Here is a 23,938-nt window from a genome sequence, read left to right as displayed (position 1 = left end):
TCACACAGCTCGATGCACAGAAGCCGCAAGCACAGAACGATGACTGGAATAAATAGAGGTACAAATAGAAATATACAACTCATGGCACGAAAGTTTACAACAACACACACCTGCAACGTTGTCGTGCTTTTCAAAAAGGTCTACATCCCCCCTACCACCCAACTGTCCCCACCCCGCTCCCGTCTCATATAACAACCCTACAACCCCCCCTGTTTTTTTGAAAGTTAGGAACGTAAACAAAAATAAAGATATTCAGTCTTGTTGAATATACAATTTGACATTAGCAGCTTAGCGAATGGTAACTTGGCACTGCAGAATTGAGTACTTTGTAGTGTAAGGCCTTCAGAAATCCTCACATGGATGAGATTTCCTGATATCTGGCAACCTTAGAGTGAAAAATGCCCTTGTAGGGTCTGTCCCAAACGCTAGCATTCTTACTATAACATCAGCCATAAAAACAAACAAACAAACGAACAAACAAAAAACATCTCAAACACAAGAACACAGAATTCATCTTACCAAGCTTTGTGGATGTTACAAAGTTTTTCTCACAAACAATAATGTGCTACCCATAATGCTCTGTGAGTGATGTTAGCAAATGTAAAATTTGAATGATTGTTTAGTAAAATAAATAAAGTCTAACGTTAGCTAAGTGATTACAGACACTGTGTTCTGTCAGGCTTTAGCTGAGTTTTTTTCTCGCTAGTCAACCATGAGCTAGCACACTCCTAGCTAGCTGCGGCAGCTGTACATTATTTTCATTTTTAGGGACCCTTCTTTGCGTTGAGGTATTTCTGTGAACTAAACCATGTCTACTTTGTTATGTTTCGCAGTGGTGGTTACGAGCAAACTCTAGCGTCTGGGACTTCGCCTCAGTGTATTCGAAGGCAGGACTTTGTTTCGGCAAAACGTTCTCACGATTGCAGCTGGCTCATTTGAAAAATGAGAAATTTAGGGGTCATATGTTTTTTACTTACTATTTCAGTCATAGGCTTTTTACAATTCCTCTGAATTTTTACAAAATACTTGCCTCAACCATTGCTTCCACAATGAGAAAACACCTTGATAATGGCTGCCATAGCAAATGGCTGACAGTAACCAAGGCAACATTTACCAGGTGACTCTCAAAGGCTGATATCAAGGACTTTACCCTCTGACCTCATGAAGTGTGAAGGATGTTAAAGGGCAAGAGCTGCACAAAGAAAGACTGGGCTTTAGATGGAGTGTGTGTGTGTGTGTAGGATCAGAAACTCTTTTTGAAACTGTATTTCCATTCAGCTTCCCAAAGACACTGAACAACAGACAGTGTAACAGCAATAAAAAATAATAACGCACCATTTTGAAATCATGAAATCAAAATCCGCTGAATATAACGTTTGAACTGAAAGCTGAAAAGGACGGATTTTGATGAAAATTGAGCAAAAATAAACCAACGTGATTAAAAGGTCATTCATATCTTCCCCTCCTGGCTTTAGAAGTGGTCAAGTGGGAGTGTGTAAATAAAGAGTCTAAGTAGTAACACGTTAAGAAAAGTCCTGAAAGAAAAAAATCACTGTAAGAATTTCCAATCTTCCTGTTTGGACCATCCGTCCAGTATTGGTCAAAAGGGGGGGCGGAGCCTGTAACAAAAAGGGGAGTGAGGCCATCAAGAAATCCAGTTTCTTGAAGGTTGTGTGGCCATCCGCAGCCGGAGTGAGGAAAAGGTCGGGGGCGTATCATCAGGGTGGAGGCGGAATTTGGACTCCTAACAGCTCGTACGCGAAGATGTTCCAGAAGATGGCGAAGAGTAGGAAGGTGACGAAGGAGAAGACGAGGACCCACCATGAGCACTGCTTGTGCAGCGACTCCTCGTAGCTGCGCAAGATAAGCAGGCCCATGCTGATCCCCACCACGGCACCCGACAGGTGGGCCATGAAGCTCGGCTGCGGCCCTGACGACGGCAACGGCGGCGAGAAGCGCAGCCACACCGCTCGGCCCACCTCTGAGCTCACTACGGCAGAGAAAATGAGAAATTGAATTGATCACTTATTAGTTACAACGAAGTTAAAGTAATTTCCTTGGATGTTTCTACAGCCAGTGAGGCTTGCGCTTGAGACATCTCCTGAACAAAATAATAGCTATTAGAGATATAATGAAAGCCCCGGGTGTCCTGAACAAAACGAGAGGACCATTAGTTAAGCTTCCGTCATCTTTATGGCCACGATGGTAGTGATTAACATGACATTGGGGTGCAAACATATTTGCAAGATTTGCTGCTGGCAGGTTGTTTTCCTCAAATTGACCTTTTGCGATAGAAAATGCCATTATGTATTTTGTGGGGGATTAAAAAAATATGTCTTTTTATGTCTCGTGAAAGTAAAAAGACAGAAAAAGTCCTATTACTGAGAAACTGGAATACCGTTTGGCCTGACGATTTTCAAGTGGTGGAAAGGTTACAGCTTTCTCCAGCTGGCTCTGGAGATTCTTTCCATATATGTTCAATTAACATCTCCACAATATCAACAGTTATACGTTTTTCGTTGTTAAATACCAACGTGCTGCGATGGACTGGCACCCTGTCCAGGGTGTACCCCGCCTTGTGCCCGATGCTCCCTGGGATAGGCTCCAGGTTTCCCTGTGACCCTGAAAAGGATAAAGCGGTATAGAGGATGGATGGATGGATGGATGGATGGAATACCAATGTGACCAACCAGCGCTGTCGTAGAAGTTTCCCTGAAATGAACGCGTGTTAAAACAATTACATGTTCGCCTTATCGCCAAATGGTGGGTTATACAAACCGAACAGACACGACCTATGGACCACTGATTAACATTGTCCAGGTTCTTAGCGTTCTTTTGACCACAATTACGTCCAAAGACAGAAATAAACCTTGCAAAGCATGTATCTCAATGATTAGACTAAAGTAGCAACTTTTGGGCAATATTTGCCGCAAAAACACGACGGCTTATCATCCAGAAAGCATCATATCCATGGTGAAGCATGGTGGTGGTAGCGTCATACTACGGGGTTGTTACTGTTCAGCTGGGACTGGGGATTTTCACACAAAACCCACAGGACTCAATTAGACAGCTGAAGACGCTGAAAAATTTGACCTTCCGGCACGATAACGACTTAAAGCACAAATCCCAGTGAACTAAGGAATGGATTCAGAAGAAGAAGGTCGATATTTTTTTGGAACGGCATAGAGTCAGAGCCCAGATGTAAATCCTACGGAAAAGCTGTGGAACTGTAAACCTGAAGGGTGCTTTACTCAGGATATTTCCCTCGCAGTCGGATCATTTTTGACGGAAGAGCGGAATAAAATGGCCAAATCAAGATGCATTTGGTTAGTTAGGAGACTCTTCCTAAAACGACTGAGTGCTGCATTACAAGCGAAAAGGATTAGTCAAGGGTTGTGCCGCCAGCTTTTACTCAGAAAAAAAAAAGAAACATTTCTGATTGTTTTTCACTTGAATTTTGTTGGTAGATGACATTAAAGGTGGAAAAAGATTTGATAGGATTTACACAAAAAAAAGAAACCCCTGACATTTTAACAGGAGTGTGTTGACTTTTTATATCCGGCAGACACTCTACTCTAAACATGGCCTCACTTCCTGCTTATTTCAAAGTATGAACTCACTATATCAAAGAGAGAGAGAGAGAGAGAGAGGTAGAAGGAGAACAGGAGGGGAAGAGACTGCGTACTGCAGAACTATTGTAAGCGTTAATGATAAGATACTGAAATACGCAATTATTCCCATAGCGTTACTATTAAAACATAATAATCTTTCAGTGCGGATCAATACCGATCATTATAGTAATCCTCAGGCGCACACGTCTTTACGTAAGGAATAATATAAACCTGCGAAAACGATCAGAACTGCTGTTTTGAAAACAACAACGACAAAATGTCAGATGTCAGCGCTGTTGTATAATACAGCATGGTTTAGTCGAGGACTGCCGTTTAATTCCCGTGAAATACCGAGGACATCCGGAACACATCTCCGTTATTTAGAAATACGAATGCTGACTCGGACTCGCGATAACCCCGGGCTGAAAAAGTCCCGCAAGTAATCTTGTAATCTCCATTGGGATCTGCTGAGACGGTTAGAGGATATCTGATGAACCAAAAGTAATATATATATTTTTTTTATCTGTATTGATCCAACAGTCTGGGGTCAGAGAAACAAGGGGGAGGGGGGAGGGGGGTGAATACTTGCTACTCCACTGGAGCATACAGGGGTTAAATAAAACCCTGTTCAAGGGCACAACGATGGTTGTCGGAAGGTGGAGGTTTCCGTGGTTATAATTAGCACACACATCAAATGCCAAACATAAAATTAGAAAGAAGGCGGCCACGGAACAGTGTGATAGGAGGATCGTGTGAGTCATGTGATATTCCTACGTGCAGCATCGCACCTTTACTTGCATGAGATTCTGGCTGTTACTGATGAATGATGAACGCTTTGGAAGGAAATACTAGTTTCACGGGCATTCCATAACATGCAATGCAACTCTAAATGGATAAAAAAAAGTATGAGGTGCCTTTATTTAATAGAAAAGAAAAAAAAAAGGTGTTGGCAAATAGCGTCTCCGCTTTGCCTTGGGCCGTATCGCACCACACTATCGTTGATTATTTTCCTGTAACATGGAAGGCCATTCAAATCCGTCCCGGCCAGTTAGTGACACTTACTGCAAACCAGCGCGAGGATCATCCGCAGTAACTTGTACGGACACTTCATCCCGGCCCAGTTCTGAAATACACACGCACGATGGTTAGTGAGGAAAGTGCATACTCATCCATGTGTTTGTGTGTGTAAAGTGATGCTGAGATCAAAGCTATTCATGATTCATGATGGAATAAAATAAACACTCACATACACAGACCATATGCAACTGAAGTGACTCACTCTGCTACACTCTCCAGCTTTATTTGGCACAATAAATGTTACATTTGGAATGGCTCTGAACACAGAGAGCACACACACACACAGAGACTGTGATACAGCTCCGACTCGAGGCTGTGAATTAGCTCCGACTCGAGTCTGTGACACAGCTCCGACTCGAGACTGATACAGCTCCGACTCGAGACTGTGATACAGCTCCGACTCGAGTCTGTGATACAGCTCCGACTCGAGTCTGTGACACAGCTCCGACTCGAGACTGTGACACAGCTCCGACTCGAGTCTGTGACACAGCTCCGACTCGAGTCTGTGACACAGCTCCGACTCGAGGCTGTGAATTAGCTCCGACTCGAGTCTGTGACACAGCTCCGACTCGAGACTGTGATACAGCTCCGACTCGAGTCTGTGACACAGCTCCGACTCGAGACTGTGACACAGCTCCGACTCGAGTCTGTGACACAGCTCCGACTCGAGTCTGTGATACAGCTCCGAGTCGAGTCTGCAATATAGGTCGGTCTCGAGACTGTGATACAGCTCTGACTCGAGACTGTGATACAGCTCCGACTCGAGGCTGTGAATTAGCTCCGACTCGAGGCTGTGAATTAGCTCCGACTCGAGACTGTGATACAGCTCCGACTCGAGACTGTGACACAGCTCCGACTCGAGACTGTGACACAGCTCCGACTCGAGTCTGTGACACAGCTCCGACTCGAGACTGTGACACAGCTCCGACTCGAGTCTGTGATACAGCTCCGACTCATGACTGTGATACAGCTCCGACTCAAGTCTGTGATACAGCTCCGACTCGAGACTGTGATACAGCTCCGACTCGAGACTGTGATACAGCTCTGACTCGAGTCTGTGATACAGCTCCGACTCGAGACTGTGATACAGCTCCGACTCGAGACTGTGATACAGCTCCGACTGGAGACTCTGACACAGCTCCGACTGGAGACTCTGACACAGCTCCGACTCGAGACTGTGATACAGCTCCGAGTCGAGTCTGTGATACAGCTCCAACTCGAGTCTGTGATACAGCTCCGACTCATGACTGTGATACAGCTCCGACTCGAGTCTGTGATACAGCTCCGACTCATGACTGTGATACAGCTCCGACTCAAGTCTGTGATACAGCTCCGACTCATGACTGTGATACAGCTCCGACTCGAGTCTGTGATACAGCTCCGACTCGAGTCTGTGAAATAGTTCCACTCGAGACCTTGATACAGCTCCGAGTCGAGTCTGCGATATAGCTCAGACTCGAGTCCGTGACACCGATTCGAGTCGAGACTGTGATGTACATAGTTCTGAGTCGATAGCTCTCAGCCGAGTCAGAGCTTGTTGCCTGTTTCCATCATCTTATTTCTTTCTTCCCCATCAATGTGCTTCGGGTGTTATACTGTTTGTGTCCTCAGCCCGTCTGAAAGATGGATATGAGCTGCCGCTACTCTGATATTGCTACGGATTACAGCCATGATTCTCGGATGAGCCTTAATATTTCTGTGGATTTTGTGAAGCTGGAACTCCATATGATTGGAAACGAACCAAGGAATTAATATTTGATTGTGCAGATATGTTTTTTTTTAATAAACATGATGTCAATCCACTGGAATATGCGAGCACAATATTAGACAAAAGAAAAAAAAAGCAGGCAGGAGCTAATACTTTTTCACAAAGTGTGTACCCAAGATTGTTTGAGAGGTGACAGTGTCATTTGGTCTCCAGGGAAACGGGCTGAAAGCAAACAAAATGCATCTATGCCATCGCTTTCTCTCTCTCTCTCTCTCATTCATTCAGTGATGCACTCGTAGTTGTTACGGTGGCTAGGCTTGGTTACCATGACGACGTTGGCAAGATGGGCAGAGCAGAGTGCGTAGACTCCTCCAGAGCCACCGACCACCGGCGCTCGCATATCAGTGATAGAGACAGTGAGAGAACCTGCAGAGAGAGAGAGAGAGAGAGAGAGAGAGAGAGAGAGAGAGAGATAAAGGAAAAGTGAGAATGAGAAAGTGATAAAAAGAGAGAAGGAGGAGAGGGATATTGGGAAAGATAGGGAGTGGTTAGCAGAGAGAGAATGTGTGTGTGTGTGTGTGTGTGTGTGTGTGTGTGTATGAGTGTGAGAGAGATGTCAGTAGCTGAAGTATTTTACTCTCCACCCCATAATTCAGCCAATCCACCAAAGCTGATCAACCGTTCCCATGGCAACAAATGCCTCCATTATCGAACAATGAGCATGATTCTGTTGCCTACAGCGCGTTTACGCAGATTTGAAACATGACCGGAGATCTCACAAAACATCAACAAGCTGATGACTGCGCACTCGGATGTGGAGCGGAATACACACACACACACTCACACTCACACACACACACACACACACACACACACACACACACACATGCTCGTCTCATCCATCCTCATCAAAAGTGCATCAAGATATCAGCACATGGCGGTAAAATATTAAATCCGTCTTCCTCTTCTGTACACAAAAAGCTTCTCTCGCTCTCACGTTTCCTCCTCACACTCCACGTCCTGGTCCAAAAAAATAAAAATCGTACGTCGGTATTCGACCGTAAATTTTGGCACCGCACAACACACATGGAGGCAAATGCGTGATATACATGCTGAAGCAAGCACAGTAAATAACCTTGCAGGAAAATACATAATCATCAGCTGTGATAATTACATATTGACCTAGCATACACTGTGTGTGTGTGTGTGTGTGTGTGTGTGTGTGTGTGTGTGAGACAGATGTCTATAAGCAGCATGTTGTGCTGTGCTGCAGATGCAGGGCTCAGCACTCACTCTCTCTCTCTCACCATCCTTCTGTCTTTCTGTCTACCCTCTATCTGTGTCTGTCTCTCTATCTGACACTATATCTCCATTACTTGTTCCTTTCTCCTCTTCTCGTCCTCAGAGTGTGCAAAGTGTGTAAACGTTTGTATTGTTGTGACGAGTGTGTGTGCGTTTAACGAGTAGGAGATGACCTTGTCTGCGGCTCGATTATAGATTCGCTACTCTCTCAGATTCCAACACACACACACACACACACACACATACCGTAACACCACACTCATGGTACACATTCACTACAGCAGCACAGGCTGGTGTTTATGAGTTTGTGTGTGTGTGTGTGTGTGTGTGTGTGTGTGTGTGTGTGTGTGTATTGATTGTCCCAGTGATCTATGAGGCATAAATATGATACTGAATTTAGTCAAAGTGCAGCCACAGCACAACCAACACTCTCTCTTTCACACTCTCTCTTTTTTCCTCTCGCTTTCACATACACACATTAATTACAATTACATGTACACACACACACACACACACACACTCACCTGCCACCACTCCTGCCATATAGAGAAGGCTGATTCTCAGAATTCCGTGTACCATCTCCAGAGGAACGCCAATCATCAGCTGGAGTAGCGCATTAAAACCCAGCTGCTCCAACCTACACACACACACACACAGATTCATGGCAAGACTCAGGCTAAAATATCACACAAATACATGTGCAGAGGTGCACTAATCATAAGTCATTATCTTGCCCTCCCATTGACTGAATGGTTCAATGTGCTGAAGCTCCATTCCGCTAAATCAGCCAAACTGTCCTCAGTCCTGATCCTCCTGGGAACCTTTGTAGCTTCAAGACATTTAACCACGATAAGCACCGCCTCAGCACGGCAGCGGTTTGCTCTCTACCAGGAGGGACGCTTGGTCACACATCAGCACAATGCACACTCTTTAATGGTGTCCCTCAAGGATCAGTACTCAGTCCTGTTCATAGTGATGGTTAACCGAGTTACCGCTATAACAGAACCCAGTTACTTACAATTTTCTTGGGGGGCACGGTGGCTTTGTGGTTAGCATGTTTTCCTTACACCTCCGGGGATGGGGGTTCAAATCCCGCCTCCATTCTGTGTGCGCAGAGTTTTCTTGTTCTCCCCCCGTGCTTCCTCCGGGTACTCCGGTTTCCCCACCAGTCCAAAGACATGCGTTGTAGGCTGAGTGGCATTTTCAAATTTGAATGGGTGTGTGATTGTGCCCTGTGATGAGTCAGCACCCCATCCAGGGTGTCCCCAGGGATAGACTCCAGGCTCCTCCCAACCCTGTGTAGGATAAGTGGTATAGAAAATGGATGGATGGATAATTTCAAGACACTGGCATTCCAACAAATACTGCAACTCGGTCCTGGACAGTCTTCCTTGTGGCTCAAGACTTTTCTGTAGTGAGATCCAGGAAGTGAAATGAACTTCCCCTGGATGCCTGTATAGGTGGGTTCTTGGCAACCTTCAAATGCAGGCTGAGCACCCACCTCTTCAATAAGCAATTCTTATGACATGGTAGCAAAGCAAGTAGTGTTCCCTCTTTTCCTGGTTCCTGAACTCGGGTTACTGTCTATGTGTTCCCTCTAGGTTCTCCGGTTTCCTCTTACCCACCACAAAAACATGCTGGCACGAGCACTGGCAGCTCTACACAGCACCTTGGTGTGAATGAGTGTCAAAATTTGTGTGCACGGTGCCTCCAGGGACTAGCGACCCATTCAGGGGGGTTCTCTAGGCTCTGGATCAGCCATGGCCCTGACCAGGATAAAGTGGTTACAGAAGATTAAGCCTTAGCTTGTTGGTATCTTTAGACTCGGGCAGAGCTGCACTAGCATATAGCTATGTTTTTCAAATGGGGAACAGAGGGCTTAGCTAACGTATAAGATACATGTTTGTGTTTTGGAAATTTGGGCTTTGGGATCCCTTTAAACCATGTCTTCAAACTAAGGATACCCTGCAAGGCTGTTGATGTCTGCAGTGGAGTAAGCAATGGGATTTAGGAATGATTAGCAAGCAACAGGTACACTATCAAGATACCAATGGAATGGTTGATGAAAATGCTATATCATTGCTATATCAGCAGCCGACTGAGTCCACTGGGAGATCATGAAAAAAAAACCCACCAGAAAGCTTGGCAAATAGTCCTAGCTACCCAAGCTACTGATTTGTCTAAATTTGTCCTAAGAATTCAGGACGTCTCATGCGCAGCATATGAGCACAAGCCGGGCGAGTACAGATGTCAACATCCGTGTAGAAATGTGTATTCCTGATCCAAATCCAAACTGGCAAACTACCACCATGCTAGACTAGTCTGTGCACACACCAGTGTGTAAAACCGTTCCACCAGGGTTTAAATCTCCATCTGTGTGTTCGCGTGGCCGAGTTCCGACCCTGCTGGCTCGAGTTGTGCTATACTCCAGTGTGTATGTGTGCGTTTGTGCGGTAATGCGACACACTAGTAGTCAGATCGAGGTCAGAGAATTCCCTCTTGATAATCTGGAGGATCCTGTGTTTTCTCTGTAATGTACACTGTGCTGCAGTTTTCTGTATTGACGCTTTATTTATTTTTTTCTTTAAAGCAGTTTTCTTTTTTTAATTCAGTGGCGTAATGTAAATCAGACTGAAATGTGCATGCGGCAAGAAATGGTGTGAAATGGATGTAGCTGGGATCAAACGAAAGGGTGGGTACGGTAACACGAAGATTTACATTTACATTTACATTTATTCATTTAGCGGACGCTTTTATCCAAAGCGACTTACAAATGAGGAAATACAAGCAAAGCGATACATCAAGCGGAGAACAATACAAGTCGTGCTACAATACAAGGTCCATTAATTGAGTTCCAGAAGAAGCAAAGTGCACAGAGTAGAGGTGTAAGTGCCAGAGTAATGTATTTATTTATTTATTTATTTTATGGGTTATGGGTTGGTTAGGTGTTCACGGAAGAGGTGGGTCTTTAGCTGTTTTTTGAAGATGGTGAGAGATTCTGTGGTCCGGATTGAGGTCGGAAGTTCATTCCACCACTGAGGAACAGTTAGTGTGAAGGTTCTTGAAAGGGACCTTGAGCCACGCTGAGTAGGCACTACTAAGCCTCGGTCGTTGATTGATCGCAGATTGCGTTAGGGAACATAAGCATTCAGGAGAGTGTTGAAGTACGGGGGTGCTGTTCCAGACAAGGTCTTGTAGGTGAGCATCAAGGCTTTGAATTTGATGCGGGCAGCTACAGGAAGCCAGTGGAGGGAGATGAAGAGGGGTGTAACATGGGTTCTTTTGGGCTGGTTGAAGATGAGGCGTGCTGCTGCATTCTGAATCATTTGAAGGGGTTTGATGGAGCTGGCCGGGAGGCCCGAGAGTACTGAGTTGCAATAGTCCAGTTTTAAGATAATTCATGATCAAAACACGGAAACAGTTGAGGGTCCAAACCAGGAAATACAACAAGACACAAAGAACGCGGGAAAGTAAAGTTTGGACTTTTTGATACAAAAGCATCATAATGTATTCTGATCCATAGAACAGTAACAAAGTGGCAGAAATAACAAAACTAATCAAGGTGTGACACGGAACAGGTGAACACATTAGGGTAATCGACCGTTTATAAGAATGGGGGCTGGAGACAGGACCAAATCCAAAACAAAAGCATATAATCTAGGCTTATTATCAATATTGTGACTATTTCAACAACATATTACTTTGATTTATTAACAGTACTGACTAACCATTCTCATCTAAAGGGGTGTTGAGATGTTTTAGGAGTAAATCAACCGTTGCTTATATGCATTTATTAATGAGTAAATGACCTGAAATTAACCCCCCCCCCCCCACTATAATTTTAATTAAACCATTCCTGGAATCGTTTATTTATTTATTTATTTATTTATTTTAATCCACTTTCACCTAATTTCAGGCATGAGTGTCATTTCCAACCACAAACCCGCACAGCGACGACATCACTACTGTCGGCTCACTACTACGACAAGCTGAGCTTTTTTTATTTTTTTTTTTATGCTCGAGCACAGAGCAGTTTGTGCTTTCTAACACTAGCGCGAATGTGCAAGGCCGACAATGAACCTGACTGTGACAACACACTCGCAGTCTGACAGCTCGGTTAGCGTACACATATTTTTGTAACCTCGACTGTGTCTCTGTCTGCTTTTCCCAGCAGTCAACTGTTAATAACTGCTTATATTATGTATTGTGTTATACCTGAAACAGCATTTTGGAAAGTCTTAATGCTCCACTTTTCCAAGGCAGCAAATCTCTTCTTTGTGAAAGTAAGCCCATAATTCAGTTCAGCAAAGTGCCACATTCAGAGACAGCAACTTAAGAATAAAGATTCTGAAGAGCACTTTAAACACTATAAACACAAACACTTGCTTTTAAGCCCGAAAAAAATAAATAAAAAATCAGGGATAGAAAATGTGGACTGAAGAGAGATAAATTTCTTTATATTATATTATATCATATTCGGCAGAAAAAAAATTCTGTCAAGCATAATACAAAGTAAGATAAAGGCAAGAGACAGTTTAAATATAACTACTGCAATGATTGTATTAATGAAAATCCATGAAACGTTGAAATCAATTTAATAATAGTCTAGCGTAATTGCTGCATCTTGCAATTATCATACTGTATGATTAATTCACTGCAAATTTATTCCATGATTCAACGGCTTATAAAATAAAATAGCACTTGATCCAGAACATCCTATTATTTTGCATTAATTTATTTTTTTTTTATCTCGCACACTGATCAATAATTGACTACCTCATTCATCTGTTGAATCATTAAGATAATCCCACTGCTTTTGTTGTTTCAGTGCACTCTCCTGTAAAGAAAAAGTGCCAGTTTGAAGGGTTTGAAGGATACGCTGACCAAGCGCTCATCTACTACACTTACAGCTTGCACTATGTGTAGCTTATAATGTTATGCCGAAACAATTTAGTCCTCAATATAAGCAATATAATGTCTCAGGTTAGGATGCTGTCTCTTTCAGTGTCCTTCGTTGACACTACTAATTCATTAATTGTCATGTTAAGGTATTTAATACTGGCCTCACACGACCAGTGTTACATTTGAGGTCTGAATACCGATGGTATTAAATCCTCATTACGTATATATAACTAAACCAATATGTTTACATAATTGTTTGTGTTCGTCGAACAGTTAAATTGAGCTACTTCATGTTACGTGTCTTAATCAGTTGCGAAGGTAACTCGCTAGATAGTATGACATATCTAGCTTGCAAGGTTATTCAACTTGATCTCTGTTACAAGATATGCTTATAAAGCCTGATTTATTGTTAAGGCCCTATTTTTTATCTATATACATAACGTAACAACATCATTCCATTAACTTGGTTGAATGTAAGCCATCTTGTTCGTCCTCATTTGTTATACTTATGGCCAGATTTTGAACAGGCATGTGCAGATGGGAGTAAAACAGCACATCGGCAACGATCTCGTACCTTACTTTTGCCCTCGGGTTAGGATCACGCTCAAATTTGGCACCAAATCTTGTGCTTTTATCTATACTGGTAGCAGATTGTGAGTAAACAAGCACTGTTTGTATAAAAAAATTGGTGTGTACAATGACTATCACAATCTGCCAAGGTTCTTACGATATCAGAATATGCACATTTTTAATAGCAGGCTAATCTAAGCAGCGAAGAGATTGAGCGTGACTAACTTCTGTGACTCGGAAGCATCACAGCTACGGCACTCAAGTCCTCGATTCTCAGACCTCCTGCTGTTTGCAGAAACAGCTCCGCGGATGATGCCACCTCTCTTTCTCAATCGCACGGACATTTCGCGCCGCATTTGAACATATGTACAAGCAGAACGCTTGCAGTATGTGCTGTTTTTTTGATTACGGCTCCCGCTTCACGGTACTGTCAATCCTGAAAGCATGGCCTTGGGGGAGCCTGGAGCTTGGCTTGCTTGTTCGTTGTTCTGCAAACAGATGCTGGGTTTCTTGGCGGCGTTCGCTCAAAATGTATTCCTTCAGCTTGCGGGGAAACCCCATTTCAGTGGGAAACCATTCCAAATGTGATTCATACATCATGTCTTGTGTGCATTGGCAGAATGCATTGGAAGGATATCAAACCCTAAAGGATTCTTTCTTTTTTCACTCTACTTTTAACCTGATTCCTTCCCAATTCTATCCGTTACAGGTCTCTCCCCGTGAGGTTACCAACCGCCCGACACCATCAGGCAGCCTGACACATTTGCAGAGCGCTGGCTGCTCAGTTTTAGCTAGGCGATATAGCAAATGATCTCAAAAGGCTTCAATTTAACTTGAACGCTGGCAGAGGTGCTTTTCCCAGCAGTCCTCTCGAGATGACAAGTGGTGTCTTGGTTCACCCCCTTTAAAAAGAAAAAAAAGAATAATAAATCCTGGATTTTAAAGCCCTCAGTACTCTCCTGCTCTGCTCCTCTGGTTCTTCGTCTGAAGCTTTCTGCACTTATAAATAGTCTCACTTGGATGCCCTAACGTTTTTCACGTCCAAGAAACTGCTGCTGTAATCGTAAAGATTGCCACGCAGCTCCCAGGACTATTTATGAAAAGTGCATACCTAACAACATCCTTTCAACACATCTACGTACGTATCCGTCTAAGTACAATTTTCCTTTTCACAGTATGGCTATTTAGAGTAGCAATCAAAATCCCATGATCTCATGTGACCCAGAAGAGGATGGGTTCCTTTTTCAGTCCGGTTCCTCTCGAGGTTTCTTCCTCATGTCATTTCAAGGTTCTGTCCTTGCCGTTGTTGCCTCTGATTTGCTCATTAGGGAACTACATCTACTAACAGTACCTATGTTGATCATGTTGGAATTGCATCAATATCAACACTGCATGCAGAATTCCTTAAATCCAGAGTCCTCATAATGGTCTGGTTTGAATGGCGTCGAGCAGATTTGCCGTTATCTACAGTAAGGTCTGACACACTTTGTAAGTATGGCCATTAACTGAGGAGTAGAATCATGTGGATTTGAGCAGGAAAACACCAAACCGACATCAAATCTGGTTCTCCATGATCAGGGTTGGATTCCAAGCTGCAAATTGACCCCATAATGTACCAAGAACCCTTTGTAAACCCTCATTTCCCATAGGAGTACAGACTGGGGAATGCACTCATACTACTCTGAGGACTGCATTACAAAGCAGAGCACCAGCATCACCAAATCTGAGTGTCTCTTAGTAATGAAGATAATGAGCAACAACACAAGAGCATGAAGAACCTGCATGATGGTTCACCTGCATGAAGAACCAAGGCAGCAGAACTGATCAGGTGAAACCACAATGACAGTCCAGCATGGATGTCAACAAAAATGAAGAACTCATTAGTATCTGATGCAGCCATAGAAAAAGAACAGCACTGCTTAATGATGAGAATGCAACAATGAGGTCTACCAAACCACTTCAGCGTTCTTTGATGTCACCAATCTAGTACGACTCAACCGATGATAGAATGGAGGGTTGTTAGGGCTAATCTCTCATCTGAATCATCTATCTACCATATATCATCTGGGGCAGTGGGATCTGAGTGGGTGAGGTTCTATGTTAGTCATTGGAAGGTTGTGAGTTAAAATCCCAGACCTCCAATCCCAAATCCCAGAGCCAATGGTGGGATTTTGACCATAGACTCTCATCTGCTCAGATCTATTCTACCTTACATGCAAACTACCTTGGATAAAAGTGTCCAGGGCACCATGGTCTAGGGCCAGGTTCCCCGGTTCAATCCATACCTCATGTTACTGTCTGCCTGGAGTTTCCCCATGTTCTCCCCATGTAGGTTCCTCCAGGTTCTCTGATTTCCACCCACCTCCAAACATCATGGAAATAGGTGGAATGGTGACTAAATTGCCCCTAGATCTGACTATGTGTGACTGACTATTGTCCCCTGCAATGGACTGGCATCACTTTAAAGATATACCCTCATCACACACTCAGTGGTCCATGGATAGGCTCTGGCTCCACCATAACCATGTCCAGGAGAAACCAGTTAATGAAGATGAACTGAAGTACCAGGCTATGAAATCAGTGTTTTAAGCAACGGTCCAAACCAAAGGACTTCACTCACACACTGTTCCTTCAGAACTGCAGGATCAGCACGCTTCTTCAGCACAGGACTTCAAACGGGTTTCTAAACTCAGGACATTGGAATCAATAATATCGACTCTGCTCCATGCACCTGTATAAAACGTATAAACAAGTGCGGCTCTAAAGTAATGGACTTCAGACCAAGATCAAGTGTGTGTGCAATTACATAACATAACAACACTGAAAGACTAGTATGTGTCTATGGTTTTCTATTGCACTGATGTCAGTGTGTGTGTGTGTGTGTGTGTGTGTGTGTGTGTGTGTGTGTGTTCTTACCCAACATGCATGAACATGTAGCTGAAGAATCTCCAGACTTGGGCTCGGTGTCCTGGATGATACACCAGTGGGCTCTTCATGAAGTCTGGCTGATATGTCTGCAGAACCCACTTGTTGAGCCTCACCCCATAACACATAAACACCACAATCTGACACACACAAACACACACACACACACACACACACACACACACAGAGCTATAGCAGGGTCAAAAGAAATCAGAATTATATCTTTCTTTTTTTATAGAAAGAATGAATGAATGAATATGGGACAAATGGTAGAACGCCAAGGAGTGTGTATGTGTGTGTGTGTGTGTGTGTGTGTGTGTGTGTGTGTGTGTGTGCGCACCTGCACTATGGTGACGATGGCCATGAAGACAGGTGGAGGACAGAGCCTGTTCTGATGAAAGTACCAGCGTCTGTCCGTCTCACACGGGAGGATCTCATACGCCACGTAGCGCACAAAGCGCTTGTACACGCCCAGGCCCGTCTCGTCCAATAGGATCTCGCGCTGCAGAGTGCGCCGCCCATTGGCAATAGCACGCCGGAAACTACTGGAGCGCTTGCTGCTTAGCTAAAGGAGACAGGAGGAGAGATGGAGAAGGAGAGGAACAGTGTGAAACCTGTTGACTGTATGGTAATGAGGTGGTGTAATCGATCTGAGATCAACGGTCCCTTTGTACAAAATACCACACACACACACACACACTCACACACACACTCACACACTCACACACGCACAGTCTAAATGTAGATATTATTTTAGCCAAGCTTGCTCCTCTGGAGTCAAGAGAGCAGTGCATGATGGGAGATTTGGTTTGTGTGTGTGTGTGTGTGTGTGTGTGTCTGGAAAGCTGTGATAAGCCAGCAGTGCCCTACTGCTCTGCATTTATTACCCCATTATCCCTTTAAATATCTTAAGCACACACACACACACACACACACAGACACACACATACACAGGCACATGGAAACCCCCAACTATGGGTATATATATCTGCGTGTCACATTTTATCCAACTCTCACTGATTATCCTACTCTCTGATGATAGGAAATGAAGAATGGATAGAGGAACTAACATGAAATGGAAGAAAGAAAGAAAGAAAGATGATTTTACACATCCCTCTCTTCCAAAATAAATGTAATTCATGCTTAAATAATTGACTTGAACACTTTATTTTGACTTCCGAAGCAGAGAGGGAGAGTGCACGTGTGTGTGTGTCTGTGTGTATGTGTGTATGTGTGTGTGCATATGCGTGTGTGTGCGTACCTGTGTGTGTGTGTGTGCGTACATGTGTGTGTGTGTGCGTACATGTGTGTGTGTGTGTACGTGTATGTGTGTGCGTACATGTGTGTGTGTGTGTGTGTGTGTGCGTACATGTGTGTGTGTGTGTGTGTGCATGTGTGTGTCTCACCAGCTCGATGAGCTCCTGGTAGCAGACGTGGCCGTGCTGGTCGCTCTGAACGAGGGCCAGCAGCATGTCCAGCTTGCTGGGGTCCAGCTGCAGCTCATGCTGCTCCGCCAGACTGGTGAAGTTCTCCACCGCAATGAAACCAGTCTGCTCGGGGTCCAGCTACACCCACACACACACACACACACACACACACACACACACTTATAACATATACAGTATATAGGCTAATTCTAATAACTCCAGTTCAATCTTATGATGCAACACCAGTAACCTATCATTTTAAAATGCATACTCTCTGTGTGTGTGTGTGTGTGTGTGTGTGATCATTCAGAGCAGTTTAATTAAGCATAAGCCGGGTTTTAATGCTATTAATCTCCTCCACCACACTGCACACTCACGACTGTTTATTTACGAGCGTCAGACACACACGGGCAGATCGGGCCACACACAAACACAAAGACGAGGGAGACGAGTGTGTGGGACGGAGATGTTCACAATGATGAAATCATAAAAAGGCACACACACACACACACACACACACACACATTACAACACACACACACACACGCACATTACGAGTTAAGGACGTGTCTGCCTCCACACTGCACTGTCAGTTCCGATCTCTGACGAGAACTTAATGCATTAGCGGGAGAAGTCGAGCAGTTGATGAGGAGAGGAGTCTGGTTCGAGCTGACAGCAACTCAAATAACCACTCGTTACAACCGAGGTGCGCAGAAAAGCATTTCAAGACCTTCAGGCTGGACTGTCGTCCCTAACGTTTAAAGCAAAAATGTGTCTTTGGTGACCATTAAGATATAAACACACACACACAGAGGATTACAGTATAAAAAACGCTAACGTGAATGCCTGGAGCTCTTCCTGAAAACGTACTAAATCTTCTTTCCTGTGTGTGTGTGTGTGTGTGTGTTTGTGTGATATCGTATCACCACGAGGTAAGAACAAGATGGAAAGGAGGGGCTTAAAAGGGTCAGATGGACGGATGAGGAAATAAAGGAAAGCACTGAGTTGATGACGCGTGCACAGGGCGATGGCGGAAAGAGAGAAGAATGAGGCATGAGAAACGTTACCGATTCGACGCAGACATGCTGCAGTGTCGCCATGGTTACAGGCGACCAACGTGTCACCCATTACAGTAGAGACAGAATGAGAGAGAAAAAGAGGTGGATAGGTTTTTAAACAACAAAAAAAAACCAAACAACAAAAGCAAAGGATCGAGTAAAATGAGATCGGATGACTCACAGCAGTTGACTGAAGACAGTCTGATTGGAGAGAGAGAGAGTGAGGGACGGACGGCTCGAGCGAGAGAGCGAGTGAATCAGAGGAACGAGTTCCTGACAGGGGGAAGAAGCGACTGAATGATAACTCCGTTAACCTCCAATTCTTGCTGACACTCACCTCAGGCACCATGACAGAACGCTACAGAACACTAACCAAAGACGCTGATAGCTTACTGTACGACTCAGCGAGACACCACTGACCGTCCGATCTCCCTCAATGTTGTTCTAGTAAAACATCCCTAAACTATTTGCTGTTTCCATGGTTGCGCTTAACACTAGGGGAGACCTGGAAGCACAGTACAGACTTTCGCTGGGTTGCATTACTGTCGGCAGTGTTGTGTTCTCTCGCTGCCTTTCTTTCAGTTCGGAATCCCCTCGGCTGTTTTACGGGCTGTTCGTTAGCTCGGGTGAGGTTCAGATCAGATGTCGAGGTGGAACGGGCACGAGGGAACACTCACAGACCGCTATGCAAGCGTCAGGCAGGAACAAATGAGCAGTACTACAGTATATTAACACTTGTCACTATTATGAATTACTAATGAATACTGGGTAATTACTAAAGAAGTAATAATAAAGTAATGGATTTAGTACTACATTATGAATTAAACAATAATTACTGAGTCTTATATCTTTCTTGGCTGGCAACATCTGGCTAACAAGCGATTTAACGCAATGAGACTCTCTGCTGTCGGCTATCATAAAGCTACCAACCGGGACGGGTGAAGGCGAACACATGCTTCCGCTGAGATCCGTGAAGCCAGGCAATGTTTCAAACTGCTGCTCATGCTACATCACACGTCTTCTACATATATGAGCTCACAGACATCCACGACTGGCTAGTGTCACTCTGATTGATGGGGGTGGGTGGGTTAGGGGTTCTTGTCCACAAACGTTATTGCCCATCAAAAATAAGTGGCACAATTTGGAATGTCCTGAAAAAGAAATGAACCACTGGTGTGCTGACTGTGCAACAGACATCGAAAAGGTCGGCTTAGGAAAACAACAGCAGGCTAGTTGATGACAGAAATATTGTGAGAGCTGTGAAGAAAAATGCAAAAACAACAGTGAATGACATCACCGACAACCTCCAAAGGGCAGGGGTGAAGGTATCGCAATCCACCGTTCGAAGATGACTTTGAGAGCAGAATTATAGAGGCCATACCACAAGATACAAAAAAAAAAAGAAATACAGAGATGAGTCACAAAAGTTCTGGAACCAAGATGAACCTCGAACGAAGTGATGGAAAGGCCAAAGTGTGGAGAAAGAAAGGATCTGCTCAAGATCCGAAACATACGAGCGCATCGGTGAAACATGGTGGAGGTAGTGTCATGGCTGCTTCTGGAACATTCTCACTAATCTTTATTGATGATGGAACTCGTGATGGTAGCAGCAGAATCAATTCAGACGTTTACAGGAACATTGTGTCTGCCAGTTTATAGAGAAATGCATCCAAATTATTCAGGAGGAACTTCATCATGCAGCAAGACGACGATCCAAAACACACTGCCGACTCAACAAAGGACTCCATCAGGGGGAAAAGTTTAAGGTTTTAGACTGGCCACCATCTTAACCCAAACTGGGTGGTCTGATACAAAAGGTTGTATGCTTTATGTTGTTGAACACGTCTAGTCTAGATGTAAATACCAGGAAATAAAAGATGAAATCTTAAAACTCTCATCTTATATCCATCTCTTGATCTAAAACCCACATTGGTGTATAGCACAAAAAAAAATAAAAAATGAATTGGCCTTGCTGTTCCAATAGTTTCAGAGGAGACTGTATTTACTCTATGGATGGAACCAATTTCCAGTCACCAGTCCTTTGAAAAATGTGACACTATGATATTATTGATGTTATTAATACTATTATTAAGGAGGCCTTCCAATGTGCCGGAAATTTCTTTTCAAAGCAGCAAAAAAAAAAAAAAAAATTTTTAAATCGGGTCTCGTGTAACCAACTAGCGAGCTAGTTTCTAGAAAACCGTCACTTTGCTAGCTAGCTAGTCAGCAAGCTAAGACGTTGGCAAGCAGAGTCTGACCGTGAATCAAACAGGAAGTAGAAATCATGTAATGTAAAAAAAAAAAAAAAAAACAAAGAAAAGAAAAGTTTGAAACAAATAAACTTTATAGTTTAGATTGACGAAAAATATATACATTTTTAAAATGTTAAGCTAATATTGAGGGGTCATGATGACAGAAACATGATTTGGAACGAGAGAGACAGAGTCAGAGCCTCTCACAGATAAAAATGTAATCAATTCTCACTTATTGGAACACGGTGGGACCCTTCCATACGGTACTGTGAGAGTGGAACATTGTGGGAATGTAAGACTGGTCTAATCAGAGCGATGCTGTGGCGTAAAGCAGATTAGCTCAGTGAGTTCAGGGAAGTCGTGGTGCGGTTTAATTTGCAGCGCTGATTAGTTGCGCAGTAGACTCGCGCTCTGTCACCAGAGACTTTCCACTTCCCCAGCAAAGAATTCTGGGTCAGGAAAGGGCTCATTTCCCTCCATAACACCTTCTCTGCACAGATGGTGCCTGCACACACTCTCTCTATTCTTCATTTCGTTTTTTATCTATTCATGATGGCCAACAGGTATAAATCTGGGGTGTAAGAAAGACAACAGACAACTCGCCCATATTAGACAAACTCGGTTCTAAATCTGCTGACTACAGCAGCACTTTCGCTAATTAGCCGCTGTAAACAGGGAAGGACAAATCTGGGAATATTTACTTGCACTATATATGCTAATAAAAAAATAAACGCTAGTGGGAAGTAGTTAGCGCTGCACTCGAGGTCCTGACTGCTCCCCAGTAGCCTTTTTAAAAATATGTAATTTGCGATTACTTTAAACGAATAAGTACGGCACCGTACATATAAACGCAAAAATATCCTCTCCTGAGAGGATATTTTGCTGGATGCTATTCCTTTACTCCTCAGTTTACTACTGAGCCAGTGAACAGCAGCATCGTTTAAACTGAACGTCGGGGTTTTATACATGACGTGCGAGTTGAGGATGCAGCAGCATTTCTCATTTACTCGCCTGCGTACCTTTTGTACATTTGGAGGATTTTGAGCTCCGTCCACTAGGGGGCAGGTGAGAGTCTAAACACGCCTCAGCGGCGCTCGGACGCCTTCTTTGAACGCTTCCTCAGATTCTTCCAAAACAACGTAGACAGTGAGGATAAACGGGAGGGAGTTACTGTACAGTATATGTTGAGAAATCATCCACATGGTGAATGTTAGGCTACTGAACCAATCACGTTACACCTAAAAACTAGCGCTTAACAAAACAAAACAAAAAAACTGACAGTTTACAGTGTCTTGTATAAGAGAGCTCTGTGAGGAGATGTTCATCAACGTCTTCCCGAGGATCAGCCTCGACTAAGCTAACGCGGATACACATAGCATGAATGAAACTGCACGCGAATTGTCAAGGAAACTTGCTTTTAACTACACTGTGCTTGCTGCCAAGGTCGAGTGTGTTCTTGTCAAAATATCTGCTCCGTATTACACACTCCCGCCTGGCGCTGTGATCGTGACACAGACGATGTGGAGTTCAGAGTTGTGAGGAGAAGTCTACAGCGCTCTGGAACAGGCTCTGCTACAGACTTTTCATTAACAGACCGATGCATTCTTCATTAATAGCCCCAGTGTTACACTCAGACACCCTTCAGTAACGCTAAACACGGCACGCGGCTCGAGCGCTGTTAGCATTAACGATTTCAGATAGCAGGATTTCAGTGCCGTTAGCACTGCATATAGTATGAGACACTGTTAAAATTGGTCTTTGCTCTTTTACTATAGAAATGAGTACAACATTAGAGGAAGATACTGTAAAGGCAAAAAGAATTTCCGAAGTCCATACAGTACGTATTGGCGTAACTATATTATTTACATGACACTGATCATATTTAGGGTGATTGTCGTATTACACTCACTGGCCACTTTAATAGGAACACCGGCACCCTCGCTAATTCATGTGGCAGTGGAACAATACATAAAATCATGCAAATACAGGTCAAGCACTTCAGTTAACCAGTCTTTACAACCGTGCTGAACAGAAAAGCGCCTCATAATGCACAAGAGACTCTTCGCAACAACAGAAGACCACACTGGGTTCCCTTCCTGTCAGCCAAGAACATGAATCTGATCCTACAATAATGGGCACAGGCTCTCCAAACCTGGACAGCTGACATTTGGAGGGGAAAAGACTAGGCAATGTTCTTTCATGTTTCATTCTAAGCTTCACTGTTTCTATCTACTTCTCTTTTTTTTGTAGTTGTTGTTGTTTCAGTTTTTCAGTTCCCTCAGTGCGTCGGATGTGGAATATCTTCTGCTTTTGATTCGTGCCTGCCTTTTAGGATTATAATGCAGATTTTTGCATCTGGAAAAAAAAAAATGTCCACCAGTGACATAAACCCTTCTAAAGACCTAGTATTATTTATGGAACGGTCTAAAGAAGAAGACCTACATTTTCAAAGCCGTTTTTAGACTGAGCGAGTTCGGCAGTCGTTTAAAATGGTTACTTGTCACATCATGATAAAATCTTGGCCGATTTCTATAACAGACTGTGCCTTAACGTGTCAGATTATACGATAAAGATCCTCTAACGATAGACCTGTGATTAACGGAAAGGACTACGTTTGGCTTGCGTCGTCAAAGCAGCGCCATCCGGGTTTGTGTAAATAGAAACCCGAAACCGAAGCCAAGAACGGGCTTGCGTATGCAGAACCATTCTACAAAGTCAGCTTGTGTTAACCATAACACAACATTATGCGATCTCAACGATGTGATCTTTTACGATGTGCGATTTTGGTCTTTTTTTTTTTTTTTACGGGACCTTGTTATAAAATGTGACGTCGGAAGCAGATAATGTAGTACTGAGATCTGTGATATTGGTTTGTACGGTTGTCCTACCAATAAGTTCGATAACTTTTGAGCTCCAGTACTAAGAGAAGCATATATCTTTGGGTTGCCAGGTTTTGAGTAATGAAAGCAGCCCAGTGGCCAATCAAAAGGAGTCCCAAAAAAACAGCTCAATCCTAAAAAAAAATTTATGAAAACATAACACCTGCAAAATAATGCGTAAGCTGATTTAATAACATGCTCCCATTGTGGCTCTGGTCTCTTTTGCG

General features: G+C 43.7%; 1 protein-coding gene across 1 annotated transcript; it reads right to left on the bottom strand.

The window, feature by feature from the left end:
- Positions 1-1,565: 1,565 nt before the first annotated feature.
- Positions 1,566-17,671, bottom strand: rhbdl1 (rhomboid, veinlet-like 1 (Drosophila)). Its single transcript, XM_053620517.1, has 7 exons — positions 17,502-17,671; positions 16,436-16,660; positions 16,087-16,235; positions 8,223-8,335; positions 6,722-6,822; positions 4,674-4,734; positions 1,566-1,990 (listed from the first exon to the last, which is right to left on the bottom strand). Exons 1-7 carry the CDS (start codon positions 17,565-17,567, stop codon positions 1,719-1,721), a joined length of 987 nt encoding a protein of 328 aa, XP_053476492.1. The 5' UTR covers positions 17,568-17,671; the 3' UTR covers positions 1,566-1,718.
- Positions 17,672-23,938: the final 6,267 nt, after the last annotated feature.

Source organism: Ictalurus furcatus, chromosome 1, assembly GCF_023375685.1.
Source record: "Ictalurus furcatus strain D&B chromosome 1, Billie_1.0, whole genome shotgun sequence".
Taxonomy (NCBI): Eukaryota; Metazoa; Chordata; class Actinopteri; order Siluriformes; family Ictaluridae; genus Ictalurus; species Ictalurus furcatus.
The sequence above is the reverse complement of the archived record's forward strand: the minus strand, read 5'-3'. Positions and strand labels throughout refer to the sequence as shown.

Bases quoted from the DNA above. Each gene is read 5' to 3' on its own strand.
- rhbdl1 (XM_053620517.1), bottom strand. From the start codon at position 17,567: ATGCTGCTGGCCCTCGTTCAGAGCGACCAGCACGGCCACGTCTGCTAC. The intron at 8,336-16,086 runs GTAAGAACACAC...GTGTGTGTGTAG, and splicing joins TACATGTTCATGCATGTTGG to GTTGGAGCAGCTGGGTTTTA. The intron at 6,823-8,222 runs GTGAGTGTGTGT...CTCTCTCTGCAG, and splicing joins TATGGCAGGAGTGGTGGCAG to GTTCTCTCACTGTCTCTATC.